Source organism: Aplidium turbinatum, chromosome 11 (assembly GCF_918807975.1).
Source record: "Aplidium turbinatum chromosome 11, kaAplTurb1.1, whole genome shotgun sequence".
Classification (NCBI taxonomy): Eukaryota; Metazoa; Chordata; class Ascidiacea; order Aplousobranchia; family Polyclinidae; genus Aplidium; species Aplidium turbinatum.
Genome location: NC_137482.1, coordinates 24,756,388 through 24,775,701, shown reverse-complemented (window position 1 = coordinate 24,775,701; position 19,314 = coordinate 24,756,388). Strand labels below are relative to the sequence as shown.

Here is a 19,314-nt window from a genome sequence, read left to right as displayed (position 1 = left end):
CAATAAACGCAGAAGAGGGAAACAGAAAACAAGATGGCGGGACGAACTCTACCAATTCGACAAACACTGGACACAAACGTGCAAAGACAGACAAAATTATAAAGATATGGGGAAGGCCTTCATCCTGCAGTGGAACAACAATGGCTGACAATGATGATATACTGCAGTGCGATTGAAGGCAAGAAAAAATAAAACACGCAATATTTTTAAAATTGGCCAATGATGTGTGGGCGGTTACTCTCACGTTAAATTACGTAAAACTTCCAACAATAAACATAAAAATTCGAAGCAGTGACGACCAACAGAAAAAAATGCGATTGAAGGCTAGAGAAATAGAACACAATGTTTTAAAGATTGGCTAATGGTGTGTGGTTACTTTCGACGTTAAATTACGTAAAAAACTTTCAACCATAATCATAAATTCGAAGCACTGAAGACCACTACAAATTCTAGACAACATTAGATTGCAATAACGTTTCCAACTGTGTTTAAGTAGGCTTGAAGCCTGCATGTCGAGACAATAATGATTTATAAGGTTTTGGTAAAAGGTTCCCGTCGTTCCGGTTGAGTACATTGCAAAGTTTAGATGTGATGTTGATGAAGCAACTTTCTGCCGTGGCGCGTTGATTATAATTACTTTCATTTTTCAAAATTTTTGTTTCTGACCAGTTAATTTTGTGATCCTCTTTTAGCATGTGTGAATAAAGGGCTGACTTTTCATCTTCCATATTTTGCGATGTTCTTTACCCGGGAATTTATGCTACGTTCAGTTTGGCCAATATAAACTGCGTCACAATCATTACACGGAATTTCATAAACAGTTTATATTGGCCAAACTGAACGTAGCATAAATTCCCGGGTAAAGAACATCGCAGAGCTGTCAAAAATATGGAACATGAAAAGTCAGCCCTTTGTTCACACATGCTAAAAGAGGATCACAAAATTAATTTCATCAGATGAACGTTGCAACTAGTGCTAGAAACGATAATTGAGCTCATCCTGGGGTATTTTGGCCCATTCTTGCAGGAGGGATTGCTTCTGAGCAACACTTGGGTAAGCAACAGAACAGGCCTTTGCCCTCAATAACAACCTCACACAAAAGTCCTTGTGATTCAAAACTAGCAAGGAGAGAGGACATTTCCTTGCTCCAGGATCTTGGAAGTTGACGTGAGCACTAGAGTCTTTCTTTAGGTGTGGGCATCTTGTTGGAGTGTGAAGGGCTGATCTTTGTAGTGTTTCTTCATCTTTTTAAGAGCTAGAACCAAAATATCGTTGATGTAGCCATCTGATTTGACTTTAACCCCTTGTTCCACGAAAAGCAGAGGAGACTTCCAAGTTTTGGAGATGGCAGCCTACACCAAGACAGAAGACTGTTTTTGACGATTGTAAATTGTTCTCACAGAATCTATAATATCTGCTGAAGACTGCATCAATTCTATCATTCTGATTATTGAACTGAGCTTCAATCGTGAAGAGTTTTTTGTCTAAAAATTGATGCCCGCCATGCTCTTGCCCTGCCATGCCTTTAGTTGTCTGAAAAGAATCTGTGCTCTTTCAAGTCGCTTGCTTTTGGAGAAGTATAATGCACTGCAGTTTTCTCACAATAGGGAGACAACTAAAAATCCTTTTCCACAATGGTCCTTATTGAAGTGTTGCTCACATTCGTGTCTTTAGTCATTTGACGGACGAGTCTGTTTGAGTTTTTCTTTCTTCTTTTTTGGACAGCCTTAACCACTTTCTTTGTTTGAGTAGTGCAAAGTCTTCCACTTCTAGGACGATCTTCAGATGTACCAAGTTCTTTAAATCTATTCACAATATGGTAAACGGTGGATGTGGCAACTTTTAAGAGCTCAGTGTTCTCAAGAGTTGGTCTTCCCCGTGCCATGGAGCTGAATGATGACTTCTTATTGACTCATTTTAAACCTTACCATTACCTTAGGAGTTTAATTTTAGACTTAAATTTAAGACTTAACTTAAGGCTTAAATTTTAGAGAATTTAGTAAGATATTTAGCATATTAAAAGGCATATATACAAGTGACATTTAATATGTTTAATCATCAAATGAAAAAAGTCCAATGACTTTCTGTTTACCCTGAACTGCACAATAAACATAGCATGCTCAAAAGAATCTGTTTAATTTTTTGTTATAGAAATTCTTAGTGTTGCTTGTGAACTAGGAGCTTATAAAAGTGACAACCCAAGCTTTCTTTACACAAATAGGCTACGTAGCAAATTTATATCAAATATCCCACTCCATTTATTATGTGGAAGCTAGAAAGCCAAGAAAATTACCTTTTATTTATCGCTGCTCAGTAAATTGTTTCAACTGCATAGCGCCTTTCATAAAACCTGACCATTTATACCGCTATGATGTCACCATTAAGGGTGTGAAGTCACTAACACACAGCGGGAACATTTCTCAACTATGAAAACACGTGTTTTCCTCTCGGATGTCAACTAACCTAGTTCTCCTTTTTAACAACAGTGAATCCACATAAAAACGACAATATTGCCAGCCGATGTAAATTAGCACTTCGGATTAACACTTTGTTAAAATAAACGTCGGGAATTACAAACAAGACTTACAGCGCTGGTGATCGCAGCTTGATATTTTCCATACAATAGCAAATGTTCCCGCACAATACAGCAGTGGTGATCATGACGTGCTGACCTAATTCTGCGTCACTCTTTGATACTACGTATTTTCGATAGTTAATCCATGATCATTCTATTGCGAAATTGAATAATAATTGGCTAGAAGAAACCGGCGGCCGAACTTGGCCGACTGAGAAGGTAGCATCGGCGGTCATTATCTTTAACTTTATCAACTTTAGATTTTAATTTTAGACAATAGCATTGGTATCCACGAGAATCGTTCTTGTGGCCATGCGAACGAAAGCGTAAAGAGCCTCGTTTCCAAGTTAATTTCGATTTTTGGTTTTAACATTGTTCATTGCCGAAAACGTACATTTGCAAATGTATGTAGGCTACTTCCAAACATCGAGTGGCCTACAGGTTCAGAACAGCATTTTTTAAAAGGGGAAACTTCTCCTTAGACACTAACTTCCAAAAGCTTGCAGGATTTTCTATTTTTTTTATGACAGCAAAAACGGATTGTTCTGAAGTTCACATAATTGGAGTTGAAGCTCTGGGGGCAGTGTACTAACTTCAATCAATGGACTATAAACTAAATTGCGTTTTTCTTTGTATTCGTCTTGTTGAACTGTTGTAATTTACTTGATGGATGATATAATGTTCATGTATATTACCGGTATAGATAATCGGAATGGCCCGTTTCGGTGAGTCCGATCCCTTAGCAGGGGATTTTTTCATTTTTTTTTTAAATTATCGGGAATCGTAGCCTAATTATCATTGCCGTTTTAGGATTAGGGGTTAGAGGTTAAGAACTCACCGAATCGGACTCACCGAATAGTAGCAGACCCGGAAGCCTAAATCTTAAACTGGTGTTCTGCCATGATTTCCAACAATATACTGGCACAAAATTCAAGAAATACAATATTATCTAATATCTATGGGTCTGCTACTATTCGGTGAGTCCGATTACAGTTTAAGATTTAGGCTTCCAGCTTTTGATTTTAATATTATGTAACCATTTATTGAAAATAGAATTTTTATGCGTGTTGATAATATCGGAGTTCTCTTTATTGTTTGTTTTACGTATTTTTCAAATTTTCTTTTTTACATATTGTGCTAGCTGAAGATGCTACAGTATTACTATAGGTATAGCAAAATCGGTTCTTAATAAATTGCACTGAGAGGTTAGATTGTTGTGCAAATGCCAGCATTTGATGAATGTACAATAGCACTACCAGCATTGTATTTGAAGTGTTTGTTTGGAAATGGCATTGATGAGCAACTATGTTACCATGTTAATTTGAGGTATTTTGTTTGCAGTGTGATGCTTGGAAAACTTTCTCTTGTTGTACAAATAAAACTGCAGATGCAGTTACTATTGACGGGCACCATTTGTACAACTTCAACTACAGCCATTGTTCCAACATGTCCGCCAAATGCCTCCATCGTTTTGAGCTAAACTCTTGCTTTTATGAGTGCTCTCCCAATGTTGGCCCTTGGTTAATCACGGTAATTGCAATGTGGAAGTGTTTTTAGCTGTTTTGCCGCTATTCATAGCATGCTGTATTTAGAAACTACTAGTTTTGTGTATTATAAAACACAGTTATGATTTCAATTTAAATGACATGATTCAATGCGCACTCAGCGCACATGGCCAAATGACAAGAGCTCATGCTGAATTACAGTCAAATGACGCGAGTCTTGGTTATTTCTTGTTTCTAATATTAAGGGTTGCACTGTTTAGAGGTACTGCTTACATAGCTAGTAGACCTATAGGAAAATTATGTTTAGATGACATGGTTTACTGTTTGTTAGTCTTTTCAGGTCTAGGAATGTTAGACTATGATGTCAGTTTAATTACTAAAGGAATGAAGCCTGCATTCCCATGCAATGCCCATGGATTTTTTGTTACATTTTAAAAAAAATCTTTGGTTCTATATTCTGTATAAAATAATTTTTCAAAATTTCAAAACCTCTTGACTCATCAAAATGAATTAAAAAAAAAGTAAATTCTTGTATGTTTCATGTTGGTTGAGGAAATTATTTGATATTTACACTGTTTAAGACAAACTTTTCTAAATTGTTCTTGGTATCATATTCACTGTGTGAGGGCTGCATTGCATCCAGGTGCAAGTGTAAACAGCTTTTGTCTAATTACAAACGGTCGGCGTGGTTTAAAACCCTGAGTCTTGGTATTTTGTTTTAGACTGAAAGCAGCTACAGAGCAGAGAGGTTTCACGGAGTGCCATTGTGTGGAAGTGTATGCAACTCCTGGTGGGAGGACTGCAGGGACGAGATGACTTGTGTTGAGGACTGGAATCGAGGATTTGAATGGGACACGGGAGGTTTGTAGTTCAGCACTTTTTAAAACAATTGCAACGATGGATGTGTAAGTTTGCCATTCTTGTGATGGGGATGTGACATAGTCGATATGCCCTCTGACAAACAACATTGCACACCTTTTTCTTGAAAAATTGCACTTGCTCTTTCCAATTTACTTAGGTTAAAACATGTGATAAAGTGTTTTTAGATAGGTTTTTATGGATGTTCACAAGATATCATGTTTATACTACAAAACTGGCTATATATTTATATATGACCAATGACCATCCAACTAGGTTTGGACTATCTGGGTAGCGGTTAGCCTAACCAGTTAATGAAGGCAGTTTTTGCTATCTGCTCTCCTGATATGATTTTGTCGGTTGGCTAGAGAGTTTGAAAGTTACGTTGCTGGTGCGTTTGTAACATTGCTTGCTGAGTAACGTGGCTGATAGATTCTCAAAAGTCTGGCTGAAGTTCTTGAACCCCTTGTCAAACATCCTGTGAATGGGCTTAGCAGGAGGTACTGTAGTACTACTGATAGCCAAGCGAATTTGCGATTTTAGGCTTAAAATCTCTTCTCTCTTATCCTGGATCCTGAGCATCTCTCAAGTTTCAATTTGACATAAGAGTAAAAAAAGAGAGGCACAATGTCTTGCTCATCTGCTTGAATACTTGCATGATCCCAATTTTCTGATAATGAACAACTTTGACACGTTTGGCGAATACATAAAGAAAACCAAGATTTATGCTCTTGCGTCAACACTAATGCAATGTTTGCTTGGAGTTCCAGTAACAGAGTGAATTAGTGATAGCAGCCAGGGAATCAATGGCTTCTATTTTAGTCTGTAAAGTGGAAGCAATCTCTAAAAGAAGAACTATGAGGTCCAGCGAGTCATCAAGTCCGCATCTATTCCAGCTATTCGACCGTCCAGAACTGCAAACCTAAGAAGAACAGTGCAAAGAGAATATGAAAGGTCATCCATTCCTCCGTGGTCGCAATTTAGTGATACTCGACAATCGACATGTTTTATTTCATAGTATTTGTCGTGTACAAGTTTGTCCGTTGAGTAAGTCTAAAATCGGAGTACGTCATAATTTTTTTTTTTTTGACAGGAATATTTTTAGGACCATGTTTTTAGTGCACATAATGATCACTCTAATGCTCGCATCTGAAATATACAGTAATAAAATCCGACAATTTTTCATTCTCAGTAACATCAAGAAGTCAGAACAGAGGTTAAGAGAGATCAGCGTCTACTTCATCATTCAATTTAATGTGAATTAAACCTTTGACTTTTTATGATCGCAGTGAATACTTGTCCTCTCGCCAGCACGTGTCGTTCATTTAGTGAAGTGTTTCACAACGCCACATACTTTTGCGAGCATGTCTACGGTCCTTACGATTATCGAGTCGTACCTAGCAACAAGAACTGTATGGTGTTCACCTTTGAAGGAGACAACCCCAACGCTGAGGTGAGAGTGGAAAATGTCCTGTATTCGTTTATGTTTTGCAACGACAAGGAGTTGATACGTATTGATATTTCATGTTTTATTGCATTTTTTCCCTGATATGTTCTTGCTCGCAAACCCTTCCGCAGCGAGAATCGTTAGAAGGCATTTCATGCGCAATGATACTGACCGATTTTGGTAAGACCAGTTTAGTAGCATCGTATAATTGAATTTCCACTCCCGGAGCATTATTATTGAACCTTCAGTTTGCACTTCCTGGGTTCAATAATGCTGTGGGTGTGTGGGATAGTTGAGTAGATAAGGCTTCGTTACATCTGCAAACGAAACACCACTCGCCTCTACCCAGGCTGTAACAAATTGGTAGATGTAGTTTCTGAAGGAAGGTCGGCTGAATAAAAGGAATTCTTGATTGTGCCGCGGACTTGGTACAATGTCACATTCATGACGTTGTGGACATTCAACAATGCTGGAGAATGTGCCCACAAACGGTATGTGAGACAACCCTGGGATGTTGATGCTGCATGCTAGGCCCAACTTTCGATTTCCTTCGAGGTTTGCATGACTGGATGCGTTTGTTATTGTGTGATTGCCCCATTAGTCGAATCGTCCTGCAGCATTCTCACAGCCTCTCCCGTCTTGCAGGTTATCTTGAGTTGACCTCTGTTATTGCAACCATGCTTTCCGGTTGTGGGTTTTCAAAGAATTTTCTAACACTGTAATCGCGTGGGAATGTTATAAGCTGGCGGTACTACTGCCAGGCCATTTTCTTACAACAAAACTTTTTGCATTGAAATTAATAAGCATCACTTGTTGTAGGTTTTCCACTATTACCATGACAAGAACCGAACGCAGGGGCATGGTGAGTGGTCTCGTGATATGTTTGAGCGACTGTCGCATTTTAATGCACGAATTAGATCTTTATCCTTGAACTGGGAAAGCTTTGAGGGCTTCATCGTGGCGATTTCGCATACTTGTGGTTGTGGAGGCTATGAACCACTGACGACACAAGCCGTCACCTTCTCTCATACTTGCTCGATGTTTATTCTATGCCAGAAAGCTGAAGAGTGAACAGTAAGGCAAGGAAGACAACCTTCATGTCCACTTTCAATCTTGTGGTTAAGTGTTATGCCATTGTAACAGTCTGCTTCTCATTAGGCATCGAACTGGCGTCCTATTGAGCGGTCAATTAAGCACAACCGGTAGCTGCACATGGAGCCACATTGTTGCACTTTGGGTTGCATCAGTCAAACAACTTCCACATTCCAGACCATGACATATTGAATGTTTTCGGTAGCACATTGTCCGCTTCTGTCTAACCATGGCCGACTCCTGATATGCATCGTATTCAATAATACATGCTTTTGTTTTCTGATAAACAACGTGCCTTGTAATAGGTTTCATCCCTGAAAAGTGACTAACTGTTGGACATCAGTTTATAACTGGGCGGGTAGGGTATGCAGGTTTTTAGGAAAAGTTGTAAAATACTCTGGTTTTTCTGTTTTCTGGTTTTTGTACTATTTTGAATAGAGAAGTTAAACCTTCTGAAAAGATGTTACCCTTTAAAGAATGTAATAAAATGAGCCTATTTATTACGTAAAATCAAATGCATAACGATTATTTTGCAGAAACCCTACATATGTCGTGGGTTTTTATTATAAGTGGTTTTAAGACTTTCTGAGCTGCAAACAAAATTTGACATTTCACCGGGATGAATTTCACGTTCAACATTTTACCTGGCAAGTCATACGTCACATTAAACTGGTCCAACGGTGTTCAACCTTTTGATTGTTTCAGGCACCATCTTTCCCCCGTATGTGCCACCCCCTGAGACCCCTGCCCTGCAGGTCCATGGGACGGTGGCCAGTGTGGTGATCGCTTCTCTCATTGTCGTTGCGGTCATCGGTAAGCGATTGAAAACTTTCTCGTTTGTTTCAGATTTAAATTAATCAAGGAAGTGCGAGCCGACCTGAAATTACAATATGTTTGCCCGAGATTGTATGTACCGGTACAAATAACCGTACGGGTATAAATTAAACAATGTGACATGTCACACAGGATAATTAATGAACACGTAACAACAAAGCAATAAATTCTGACAATAAATACTTTTACCAATAAAAGAAAACCCCAGTAGGGTTTGCTGTAAAACAACGATACTTTACATTTTTAAGCAGCAGTTTGGAATCTGAAAGCTTTGTTGCTAACCCACAAATGTTTAGTGTAAAGGAAAGGATTCCTTTACAGTTGCACTACTGACAATTACGAAGGTGATACATTTGAAATCATTGAAAACTTTATGAAACACTACAACCAAGTTGAGTGAAGGCTGATCAGATAAAATCACATTTGTGGTCGCGGTGGCATATAAGGAAACCTGATGTACATTTTAAACGCCTCAATGTGATAGCGACTGCGTATGTTGTTTCAACCTCCTTGAACCAGGCCAGGTATGCACTAGCTGGTTCAATCGCTCACTTAGCTCTGCATGCGGCTGAGTGATAAAAGCTGTAACGCTTGCAACTGTGGCAGCTCCAAAGCCACTTTCGAGAGGATCACAATCTTTTATCTGTTGTCGAAGCTGGATGAGATGTTGGATTTTCTTGCATGTGGCCAGTGGCTATGCAATATTTTTTTTCGTATTCAGGGTTACGCCCGGCAGTTGAAGATTTAGATTAAATGAAAGAAAGGCAATCTTTGTATCCATCTTCAGGCATGCTGTGGAGCGGTGTCGACTTGGCGCCTTTTCGAGTGGCCGGCGTACCAGGGCTCTCACCACTCGACTATGTAGCCGATTTGGCTCATGCTTTAGTTTGCAGGCAAGGGGCTGGACATCAATCCCAATCGCCATGGCTGTCCATTGTCCAGGCTTTCTGCAGTGACACTTCCACGTCTTTCGGTCATTTGCATTCAGCAATAAGAAAGCCTAGTCTGGTCATATTATCGTCCTTGACTATTTCGTCTCATATTTTCTTAATTCTTTTTCTTCTTGCCTTCCAATCTTTTTGTGCTTTTTTCCAACACGTTCCCCATTTGTTGGAGGTGCCTCATCCATTTCAGACGATGCCATTCTCATTGCTGTAGTCCGCATTCACCTTTTTCATAACCCAACATTCAGCCACATAGCATGTCATGTCTCACACACGCCTATAGAGACTTCTTCCACCCGCCAACGGTTTGCCGCAAAGTGCACCTGATAATTTTTGAAATTTTCCATACCTGGTAGATGGATACTAGAGCATCTTTCTTGAAGTGACAAAGGGTCATTTGTTATTCGGTCTATGTTGTTCAGTGTTCCTCCTGTTCCTCGCCGTGAAGCGGATGCGACAAGGGAGGTTCTGGCATCAACGAGTTCCTGTTCAGCTCTCCAGAATCGTGAGGAAAAAGAACACTGCAGACAGCAGAAGTGATGCTGAGATGTCATTCATGCAATATGAAGAAGATGATGATGACGAACTGCCGGAGATGAATGGAGGATTGCATTTAAACTTATAGCGATGACCCGGCCAAGCGGTGCCTGCTCCAGTTCGACCTAGACTTGCTCTATTTTAATTTCTTATTTGCGATTTTTAGGTTTTGTCAATTTACGTTGTTCCAACGTTATAGGCAGTGAACCACAGTCAATCAAAAAAGACAATTTGATGCAAAATCAACGAACTACTTCCTACACACTCGACGCTTTACTCAAAATTTGTTTGTTTTCACTACCTTAGAATCACAACCTCAAACAAATCGATGTGGTGTGCCATGAATTTAACCACGCTTTTTGTTTTTGCCATGAGGAGCCGTCAACTTAAACCGTGTTGCTTTTTAGTCATTTTCCTTTCTCATAAATATTGCATTTCCTACCGGTACACAATACCCCGCGCCTTACCAAGCTGCCAAGGGCAACACTGCATTCGCTCCCCTGTGTTATTTGTGCTTTTACTTGCATGTTGTATCATTTGTTGGTGCTTTGTGGTTCCGCTCTGGTACTGTTAGCAATTTTATTTAAATTTTGATGTTTCGTCCTGTTCCACTTTAGGTTTGTTTCCGCTGGGGCTGTTTTCATGTCGTACTTCTAACGCAAAATCAACATTATTTAGACGTCGCTTCCATGTGTACAGGTTTGATCATTGCTACTGTAGATGGTCGTTTGTTTGCGGTATGTCAGGTAATAATTTAGTAAACAGATGGGATACGGTATTCCATTACAAAACCATATCACTTTACGTTATTTTCATGTTACATAGCAATGTGCATTGCAAGCTACGTGTACTTCCTGTATTAAGTTGTCATGTTTTATAACTGGTAACCGTTGTTCAATGTCGTAAAAAAGTCCAATGTCTCTAATGAAGGCCCAACAAATGAAAACCGACGTTTTGCAAAATAAGCTGGCGCCGCCCAGGCAGTCGGGATTTCCCTTCTTATTGTGGCGCCACCTTGTGGGTATTTATCGCAAAGTTCAACTTATTTTACTTTATATTTTGTCGTCACTAAATCTCTCGCGTCTCAACTACTAAGTCGCGCCAAAGCACCATTTTTTCTCTGGATCAGTGGAAGTTTTGTGCGGGTTCTGGCAAATTCATTAGTTTTTCAATGAACTACTCTGTGTAGACATGCTCGAAATAACGCATCCACTATTTCTACCCTGGCCCGTTAGCGACATTTTCCCCCCAAACTTTTTGCGTATCGCGGTAACTAAAGCCACTGCCGTTAACACAACAAACCGGTAAACGGTGCTTCACATTTGTAATTGAAAACCGAACAGAACATGACTTTCTAAAACTATTTCATCATCTAAGAATACCCCTACTGTTTATTTAAGATTAAAGCTTGTATTTGATTTTTAAAATATAATCCCCACATGCATGCAGCCTAGTTCCATATCTTGATGGCGAACGTACTGGATCAAGAAGCGCCCTGCAAATGCAAATAATGTGGATGGTTGGTATGAAGCATGTTCAACAATGAGTTAAATTAAATTATTGAGACTGGAAAAGTTTAAACTAGTTCTGCAAACGTTGCATGTTGCATGCCTAGTAAAATTTTTCGTGTTCGGCTTACTGCTGCATGTCACCAGCTTAAAATTGCCAACATGAGAGCAACTGTTCAAGCTCGGATAGCTCCTTACAGCCGAGCCACAATGCAATGGACGTTTGTAGTTTTTGGATGACTATGCTTCAAAGAGTATACAGATATTGTTTGACAGGCCACTTGTATTTTATTATCATTTACCACAACTTATACTTGTGCGTATCGGTGTTTTCTGCACTGATCGAGTAAAAAGTGATTCACCTTTCACATCGCATGAAAACTAATTGATATTACTGGCGCACATTGATTAAAACAAAGCTAACTTTATATAACTTTTATGATGTTTGTATAGTTTGTTAAACGTAGCCGCTGTGTGAAAAGCAATATTTCAAAAAAAAATAGCGCACGATTGCACTTCAAAGCACCGTTTTCATGGGAGGTCGGAGTAATTATCATGTAGTAACAGGCTTTAGTTACCGCAATATACAGAAAGTTTATAGCGAAAAATTTCGCTTGCAGCCACTCTGCGTGATTGCTTGTGCTGTGGTCTGTGTAAAGGCAATTGCATTACCGGCCATGCGTTTGATGCAAAGTATAAGAAAGGTAACCTGCTTTTCAGTTACCTTCCCAATATCATGCCCATCTTGAAGGTTGTAATGATAAGTGTTCGATGTTTACTTAACACGCGGTACTGTTTTTGTTTCCTGTCCGCAAATATGACGTCATTGCCAACCCATGCTGTTCCAACGCGATCTGGTGAATATAAGCAGCCAGGTGAGTTGTTGAGAAGCGCAGGTGTTTCTCGTTGTGCTCATTTCTACACATTTCTTTCCAAGCAAATTTACAAGTTACCTTTCTGATTGTGCCGTCCTGCTTGATATTCAAATCACCTGTTTTCTCCTGAATAAAAGTGCGTTGTTGAGTTGTTCTAGAGATTACGTTTAAAGCTTACTTTCAAGTTGTGCTATTCCTTCCACGACAGAGGCTGGTCAAAATTATAAATCCGATCACGTATTCTGTGTCAAAAAGTTTGGTGCTGAACAATCAGAATATTTGGTAAATGGTTTTAAAACGAAATATGTTGCGTTCCCCCCATTATTTGGGCTGATTTCCTAGGCCTACCCAACTGGGGATAACATAAAGGTATTCATGCAAGTAGTGTTTCGGTAATTTAAGTAAGAATTTTTGCGTTTTTGAGACCATGCCCCACTACATGCATTGAGATAGAACTGGTTAAATCAGGAGTCATTGCTAGGCGAGATCGGGGCTAATTATAGTAGGGGTAAGTTGTAACAAAATCAATTACTTTCCACGAAAGGTGACAATTGTTTGTCCTCTAGAAAAGGTACAGAAAAAGCAAGGCCTTAGATCAGAGGTTTTCAGCCTTTTTTTACCACAACCCCCTCAGAACAATCAACGTAGCTTCGCATTTCCCATAAAAATCAACAAAAGCATGTTTAATGCAAAATTTAACCAAATTTGATTCATGCCGATATTCAGTTGGGGTGAAACGCTTGTGCCCCGTTTTTCTAAAGCGTTTGGTGAAATAACTCTATAGTTTACCGCCGTCACTACACGGCACGCATTTTGGGTATGTTTTGCACGTAAAAGGATCGGAAAGAATGAAGTAATAATGCTGCTGCAAGAGTTTTCAGTTTTTGATTAATATGGTACCGTATATTTATTTGCATCAGGCTGTCCGGCCAGAGCCACTATAGCCTATTATACAGACAGCGATAGACACCGCGCCCAAGGTGGTCGAATATTGAGGTGTTGCGACCGTGCCATATTTTAAACCAGTGGTTCTCAAACTGAGGTCCGCGAGACAATTTTCTGGGACCGCGAAGCACCTTTCAAAAAAATTAACACGATCCCGAAGAAAAAAATTTTGTTGAAAGTAAAAATTTTCAGGCAACTTATTTTCCAAACCAAACTTAAAAGGTTAAAACCTCAATTGCTAAGGTAACAGGGATTACCTATTACCAGGGATTACCAATTGCTAAGGTAACAAAAAAAATAAAAAACCCTATTACCTACCTATTACCAGGGATTACCAATTGCTAAGGTAACAAAAAAAAAAATAAGGTAACAGGGATCAGTGGTCAGTAGATGTTACAGAAAATATATTTCGCACTTATTCAGTGCATCTTCAGTTCTGATCAGAACTGAACTGAACTTGATCAGAACTGAAGATGCACTGAATAAGTGCGAAATATATTTTCTGTAACATCTACTGACAACTGATCCCTGTTACCTTAGCAATTGAGGTTTTAGCTTTCTAGATATGGAACAGGGATCGTTTCAGAATAAGACTAGGTCAGAAAGCGAGGCAGACTCCGACGCAGCTCAGCATCAGCCTAGAGCAGTTAGCTACAAACTTAAAAGGTATATTTTAGTAAGCTGGTTTGGCATTCCCCACACAGTTTTTTAAGCCTGACCTTTCGTTTGATTGTTATAGCCTTTGTTTCGTTTCTTTCACCTTTGTGATCAATGAAAGTAAAAGTGCAGGAATAAGGGCCTCATACGAAGTTGCAAGAAAAATAGCTATCGCTAAAAAGCCTCACACCATCGGAGAACAACTGATCTTGCCTTGTTTCCAAGTTATTGTATCAAACGTTTTGGGAGAAGCTGAAGCAAGTGTTTCTGTCAAACGACACTGTGAGTAGGAAAATATTTGAGCTATCGAAAAACATGTTGTCGCAGGTGGTGTCAAAGATACAGAAGTCAATGCCACATTGATACCTAGCTCAAAACAGGTTGGATGGGCAAAATAGAATAATTAGCTATTCTAGAATATTTTTCTAATTTAGAATTTCGAATATCTATTCTAGAATAATTTTGATTAATTTCAGAAAATGTCAAAAAGCTTTGTTTTTATTCTGGTTTTATTGAGGACACATAATGAAAAAGTGGCAACGAATCGTAAAACAACAGTAACTGCCCAAGAGAGCAAGTCTTTGTTAATTGTTACAGTGAAGAATGTTTAAAGCTTGTCGGCAGCCGTGGCCGAGTGGTTAGCGCGTTGGGCTCGCAGTCGAGAGCCTGCATGTTCGACTCCAGCCACCCGCACTTGCTGTTGTTTCTCTGGGCAAGAAACTTAACGATAATTGCCTCCACCCAGTGATCGATTTCGAGTAATGGGTAGTAGGCTACCAAATTTAAGTCATAAGTAAAGTAGACAACCGGAAAATAGACATTGCCGTCGGCTGCAGCGTGGGTCAGGTGTATGTCGGAAGGCGTACACCGATGCATAGCGCTCAAGTCCGCTTTCCCGCAATGCAGGATAAAGATAAACAAACAAACAAAAAAAAAGCTTATAAATGCTTGCCAGCTATCTGAGTCGCAATTGCAGTTTTGATGCTGTTAATCCCGCACTCGCGAAGGATCTTTCTCAGGATGCAGGAGTGGCTAAATACTTCCCCTCAAGATCAAACAACAGCGGGAACTTTTCTTAATTTTTGTTCCACCATTCAATTGCATCTCTGTTTTTCACTTTTGCCTAAAGGTACGATCATATTTCTTCGGCAGCTGAAAGCTGTTCGTTGTCGTCTTTACTTGATGCTGAAGTATTCGTCACTTCAACACCGGAGTTCCATAGATCAATCTATATTGGATTGCTGCATTGTTGTGGAACTTCCGACGCTAGGTGTAGCGGTAGCCTCACCCAGAGTTGAATTGCGTTTCATGTTTAGTATTAGCCTACGATGCAAATCCACAGCACAACGGTCTTCCGACGTCCACAAACCGCACTGGTAATGGGAGCTGGCTAGCCGTTTTCGCTAGAGCGAATAGCTATCGCTGAGCCGAATGTAATTGATCGGTGAAAAATCGATAAAAAATTTTGGTAGTCAGAAAAGGGGATACTTTCATTTCGGTTTGGAAAATTCGATTCGCAATGTGATTTCAATTCGAATAATTAGATATTCGGATTGCAACTATTCGAAATTCTATATTGCCTATCCCTAGATGTAATGCATAATATCAAGATCATTATTGAACCTAACATAGAACTGATAACACCCAAGCAGGTTGACGTGCGCACTTTTAATTGCATGTAGGTAACTTTGCCTTACGTTTTTGGAGGACCGTGAGTCGTTAAAAAAATCACAAGGGGGGTCGTTCAACAATTCTTTTGAAAAAGTTTGAGAACCACTGTTTTGAACTGATTGTCCTGCTTTGGTACCGGTATCATGCACGTTACGTCCGCGTTTTGTCGCTTTATCTTTTTCTAGTTTTCTGCTATGTTTGTCATAGCCTATATTGTTTTTTTTCGTTGTGATGTTCAGAAATAAAAACAAACTGAACTGAATCAGACACAAAGTCCATAGAATTCAAATTTTTAACAGTCATCACACAAATATCAGACCAACACAACACCAAGCAGGCTACATCAAACAACATGCAAAATACTCTTGTAGTGAATATAAAATGTAGAATTGAAATAGTAATCAGAAGACATAACATTGAACATCTAGAAACCAAAATTTCAAAATGATTTATCAGAAATGTTCTCACTTCGCCTGCCGTTCCAACCTATGCAACATCGGAACCGCCTTGAGACCAGCTTTAACTAACGTTGAACCACGTACGGGTGGACTTGCTTTGTAGCAGAAGGCAGTTGCACCCATCACACTGAATAAATGTGTTTGCTTTTTTGTTGTAGCCTACCCATAGGCATCGTTGTGATGGTCAGAAATAAATAAAGACAAACTGAACTGAGTAGGCTACCGTACCGGTAAAGTGTTTTTGGTTTTCGTTAGATTTAAGCTTTTCAATAAATCATAGGCTACATATGTATATTTCGCATTGTTCGTCATTTTAATAGTAGGCCTAAGGGGTCGCGAAAAATTTTAGGAGATTAAAAGGGGCCGCAAGAAAAAAAGTTTGGGAAGCCCTGGGCTAGGCTATATTAAATGGTAGCCACTTTAACAAGTCGAAATTCTGCCACTGAAATTGACTACAATGCAACCGCCAACCAATCAGAACGTGTTATAAGAGGCTACCGTCCAATTGTGACCCTTCTAGCACTCATCCAGAGAGTTAATGCTTGTTTTGAACTTTATTTGGTAATTACAGAAGAAAAAGAGCAATAGCAGTGGTGAGAATCGAACACGCGTCAATGAAATGACTACTTTCTAGCCCTAACCCCTAAGCCAACCAGCTGACAAAAAATCCATCACTTAATTTGCTTTCTATGATCTTCTTTTCGTCATTTTGTACGTCACTTAAACCGTAGCTTATGATTGGTTGGCGGTTTCATTCTAGTCAATTTCAGTGGCAGAATTTCGACTTGTTAAAGTGGCTACCATATTAAATTTTTAAGATCTCAATCTCTCTAAAATGTCACGTGTTTACAAACGTTAAACATTGCGTGCTTCTTTACACAGAAGAAGATTTGCAAAAGGCTCTTGCAGCAGTTAAAGTAGGCGGTGCTTTGAAGTTAACGGCAAAAGCTTACGGTATTTCCCAGAGGCGTAGCAACCGCCCTCCGAACCCTCCGATCGGAGGGGGCCCCGCAAGAACTGAGGGCCCTTCCGCCGAAGTTTTTGAAAGACTATCGAAATACAGGATAGGCTATAGGCTAACTACGTGGTCACAAACGCACGCAAAATAGCAGTGCTTATTGGTATTAAGCAGGAGTTTTCAAAAAACACGGTACGACGTAGGAAGAGAATGTTTGGTTACGAATGTGCTGATGATTCTAGTCGTCTTTCTGCTGAAGAAAAATTCAAATCGCAATTTTTTCTTGTTCTCACTGATCAGGCCATGTCTTCTGTTTCTTTGCGCTTTGACCAACTCGTGGAGTGGTACAAGTTGTTTGAATTTCTGTACAACGCTAGCAACCTGAAGACGTGTCTCAGAGAAAATGGTTGGTTGGTTGGTTTTCAATCTTTATCCTCGGACTGCCAAAGCCTTGATTGGTTATTTCTGGTAGTTTCGCATACTTGTAGAGGCTCTTGACGCAGGGCCGGTTACCGAGATTTGCAGAGTGAAGTTTTCCGATTATTGAAGTGTTGTTGTCAGGAAATTATTCCATTCACTAGGTGCCGCTGAATGGAGAACAGTCCTGAAATGCGTTGCTCAAGCGCACATCCCGAGAGTCGAACTTGCACCGCGTGGTCTTGAGCGGGCACGTAATCACTGAGCTAATGAGGCGGACAATGGAACTGGACAATCACTGCAAAAAAATTAAAAGAAAAATGGAAAACATTGATGCCAACGTACTAATAGGCCTAATGAAATTGAATCGTTTTATTTATGTCATCGAGAAAGAGAGAATTAAGACTTGTCACGGCAAGCATATTTTTAACGTACAAGAACAGCCTTCAGGAGATGTATCCGAATCTTTGCATTTGCACCAGAATTCTTCTGACCACACCAGTTACTGTCGCCAGTGCTGAAAGGACCATCAGCAGAATAAAACTGATCAAGAATATCCTGCGCTTAACCGTGGCAGATGACAGGCTTTCTGCTCTTGCAATTACCATCGAAAACAAGATTGCCAAATCCCTGGACTATGACCCATTACAATTTGCGCAGAACAAGGCTCGAAAGAAGCGCTTTGCGTAATTATGGAATATATGTCCAGTGTCCACACTGTCACTGTAGACCTATGTATACACAGTGGTGGGCGCAGCTAATGTGAAAGTTAGCTTTCAACAAAGAAATCAGCGGATTTCCAATAAATTTACTTTCGCTAACGAGTCCCCTAAAATTTCTAAATATTAGCGAAAATGCTAATCCGCTAACCAAAACGTTAGCTTCGCTAATTAGCGGTTAGGGGAACTGTGCTCACTAGCCTACTGTGTATACATAATATGAACTCTGCATGTTGTGTAAAATAAATACCACATTCCAGTTTCTGCGTTGGAAGAGGCCCCGGACTTATGTTCGGAGGGGGCCACGTTCTTTGTTGCTACGGCCCTGGTATTTCCCCTCAAACATTACGACGACACAGATGTGGAAAAACCTGGGTGTGTTACTTTAGGTAGGTTCCGGTCAGATATTCCCGATGAATACGAGACCGAGCTTGTTTCAAATATCCAGTCTATGGAGAAAGCATTGTTTGGCCTCACAACAAAAGACGTCCGTCGTCTTACTTATGGCTATGCTACCCAGATGGGCATTAAACATAGGTTTATAACGTCACATTCATAACATGTCACAACATAGGCTATGCTCAGCCTACCTCTCGATTGGTCTCATCATTACAGCTTCGCGATCACGACTTCCGTTACAACCTCGCATAACCTGAAAATGTTTCCAATTCCAAATTATAATTTGGAACTAGCCCCAACGACCCTGCAAATTTTCTCAAAATAGAGATATATTTTCCTATCTGGCAACACTGTTTAAAAATAAAGTGGTGAAAAAGACGAAAGGCACTTTAACATGCAGATATCCAATCCATGGACTTCTGTCCAATCCAACCACGAACCAATGAGATGCTACGTTATCTGTCCAATTGTGACCATTCAAGTATTCAGCCAGAGAATTACATGTAATTATAACTTTGAACTTTGTTTGGTAATTACAGAAGCAAAGAGAGCTATAGCAGAGGTGAGAATCAAACCCACGTTAATGTAATGACTACCAGCGCCCTAACCCAATGCGCCAAGTCAACCGATGGCATGGCATTGATTTAATTTAGCTAGAATTTGCGTTTTTCCTTTATTCTTTCTAGACGCAACCTGGAAGACGTCATGAACAACGTAGCTGATTGGTTCGTGGTTTATTAGAAATCTGCTTGTTAAAGTGCCTACCGAGAAAGACAGCGTACATGCAGGCTGCAGCTGGTGAACCGTAAAACATGCAAATCTGAACTTTGTTTTTATACCAAAAATAATTAAGCTACTTAAAGAAATTGAACTTCAACTGACTTATAGTGACATCAATGCAATTCATAAGACAAG

At 39.7% G+C, this 19,314-nt stretch overlaps 1 protein-coding gene across 1 annotated transcript in view; it reads left to right on the top strand.

The window, feature by feature from the left end:
- Positions 1–12,328, top strand: part of LOC145780003 (folate receptor alpha-like) — a 43,022-nt gene extending 30,694 nt beyond the window's left edge. Inside the window, exons 2-7 of the mRNA XM_082591700.1 lie at positions 3,917–4,105; positions 4,803–4,941; positions 6,228–6,391; positions 7,205–7,247; positions 8,183–8,290; positions 9,678–12,328. Coding sequence (XP_082447826.1) covers positions 3,917–4,105; positions 4,803–4,941; positions 6,228–6,391; positions 7,205–7,247; positions 8,183–8,290; positions 9,678–9,880 — 846 coding nt within the window. The 3' untranslated portion in view covers positions 9,881–12,328. The remainder of the gene's footprint in view (positions 1–3,916; positions 4,106–4,802; positions 4,942–6,227; positions 6,392–7,204; positions 7,248–8,182; positions 8,291–9,677) is intronic.
- The last annotated feature ends 6,986 nt before the right edge of the window (positions 12,329–19,314 follow it).